The sequence below is a fragment of the Charadrius vociferus genome, unplaced genomic scaffold (assembly GCF_000708025.1).
Source record: "Charadrius vociferus isolate BGI_N301 unplaced genomic scaffold, ASM70802v2 scaffold561, whole genome shotgun sequence".
NCBI classification, from domain to species: Eukaryota; Metazoa; Chordata; class Aves; order Charadriiformes; family Charadriidae; genus Charadrius; species Charadrius vociferus.
In genome coordinates this window covers 1,236,082-1,237,670 of record NW_009646848.1, presented here as the reverse complement: position 1 = coordinate 1,237,670, position 1,589 = coordinate 1,236,082, and the positions used below count along the sequence as shown (strand labels likewise).

Here is a 1,589-nt window from a genome sequence, read left to right as displayed (position 1 = left end):
GATGGGGAAACCCCTCAAATCTTAATCTGGTTTGACCAGCTTATTCTGATTTAGGTTATTTTGTGCTTTTCTGTGCTGTGCCAAGTCTCATTGTAAACAGCAAAGCCCCTCACCTTGAAAACAAGACCACTAAGGATATTTGGCGCAGACATTCAGAGAACTGCAGTAAAGTGTTACAGCCTGAAGACAGTGGGTTGGTTTAGGTTGCAGTAGGGTTAGGGGAGGTTCTTGCAAGCAGTAGGATAGACTGGGATCTCCACCCCTCGCTGCAATTATAAAGGCACTAACATCTAAGGAAGGAGACAGGGAGGAATTGAAGGACCAACTCCTTTCCTCTGGAGCACTTGGTCAGGAATGTTACAGAGCTGTTAAACTAGTAGGCAATGAATTGCTTCTTGGGAAGAGAGCTTATGTCTTTCTTCTGTCTCCCAGTGAGAAAAATGTGGCTGAAGTTTCTTTTGGCTATTCTTCTCCTGCATGTAACAGCTGCAAAGGAACCTGAGCCGTAAGAACTACCATATTATTACTAATAGTGTTCATGATAAGGCTTTAAATACAGTGCTAATTAGTGCCACTAAATTTACTTTAAATATTAAATGCTGCCATCACTCATCTTTTCTATCTGGAGAGCTAAGTTAAACTGTAGTGTGGATGGCAAGTGAATGGTTCTCACTGAATATGAAGCCGACCTTCTGCCTATTGCAGAACTTCCATAGAAGTTGACACGTGTGTTCAGAAAGTACAATAGTAGTAGTAACAGCAGCGAGCTTTGATAGAAGCAGGTGGGTCCAGGTCTCAGATAAAGGGCAAAAGGGCAAGAATTAGGGGCACTGGTAGAGCTGTGTGGGGAACCCAGGGCTGGGCTCATTGGGAACTGCAGGGCAAGAGTGAGGGGCACTGGTAGCGTCCTATATTTAATCTAAACTAATCGGCAGGTACTGAATAATAACAATGCTTTGTATTTGTTTCATCCTGTTGAGGCTGTTTCTCCTTTCTCTATGATGTGATCACTTTGATGCTTGGATCTCACAGGCAGTATGTCCTGATGGTGCCTGCTGTCCTCCAAACTGACTCTCCAGGTCAGGTTTGCCTGCAGTTCCTCAACCTCAACGAGACAATATCCGTCAGAGTCATCCTAGAATATGGTGCTGTTAACACCACTATTTTTGAGAAAACTATGGCAGCAAGCAATGGTCTACAGTGCTTCAACTTCACGGTAAATTAATTTTAATTTATGTCCCAAAGGAAAAGAAATGTAAGGAGGGACAAGAAAATTGGAGCAGAAAGCACAGAAGAGGAACAAGCAATAGAAGAAACAAGACTTGTTGAAGGAAAAAGGAAGCAGGGGAGGGATATATCGTAACAGACAAGGAGGCATTTTCAATAAATATATGAAATAAGAAAGGTCCGAGAAAGGTGATGGAAGGTGATGAAGGTGGTGGAAGTGAGATGAGTGTCCCTTTGTACGAGCCCAGGCCACAGGTATAGCTGTTCAACAGGTTCTGGAGCAAATTACTTCAAGGCTAGCAACCTCCCCTTGTTTTTCTGTTTCTTCACAGATTCCTCCTGTCAGTTCTGCCCCATTGGCT

The 1,589-nt window shown here is 43.4% G+C and overlaps 1 protein-coding gene across 1 annotated transcript in view; it reads left to right on the top strand.

Moving 5' to 3' along the window:
- Window positions 1–383: 383 nt before the first annotated feature.
- LOC104294533 (ovostatin-like) overlaps window positions 384–1,589 on the top strand; it is a 25,693-nt gene continuing 24,487 nt past the window's right edge. The window contains exons 1-3 of the mRNA XM_009894145.1: window positions 384–505; window positions 1,033–1,216; window positions 1,560–1,586. Of these exons, the coding sequence (XP_009892447.1) occupies window positions 384–505; window positions 1,033–1,216; window positions 1,560–1,586 (333 nt within the window). The remainder of the gene's footprint in view (window positions 506–1,032; window positions 1,217–1,559; window positions 1,587–1,589) is intronic.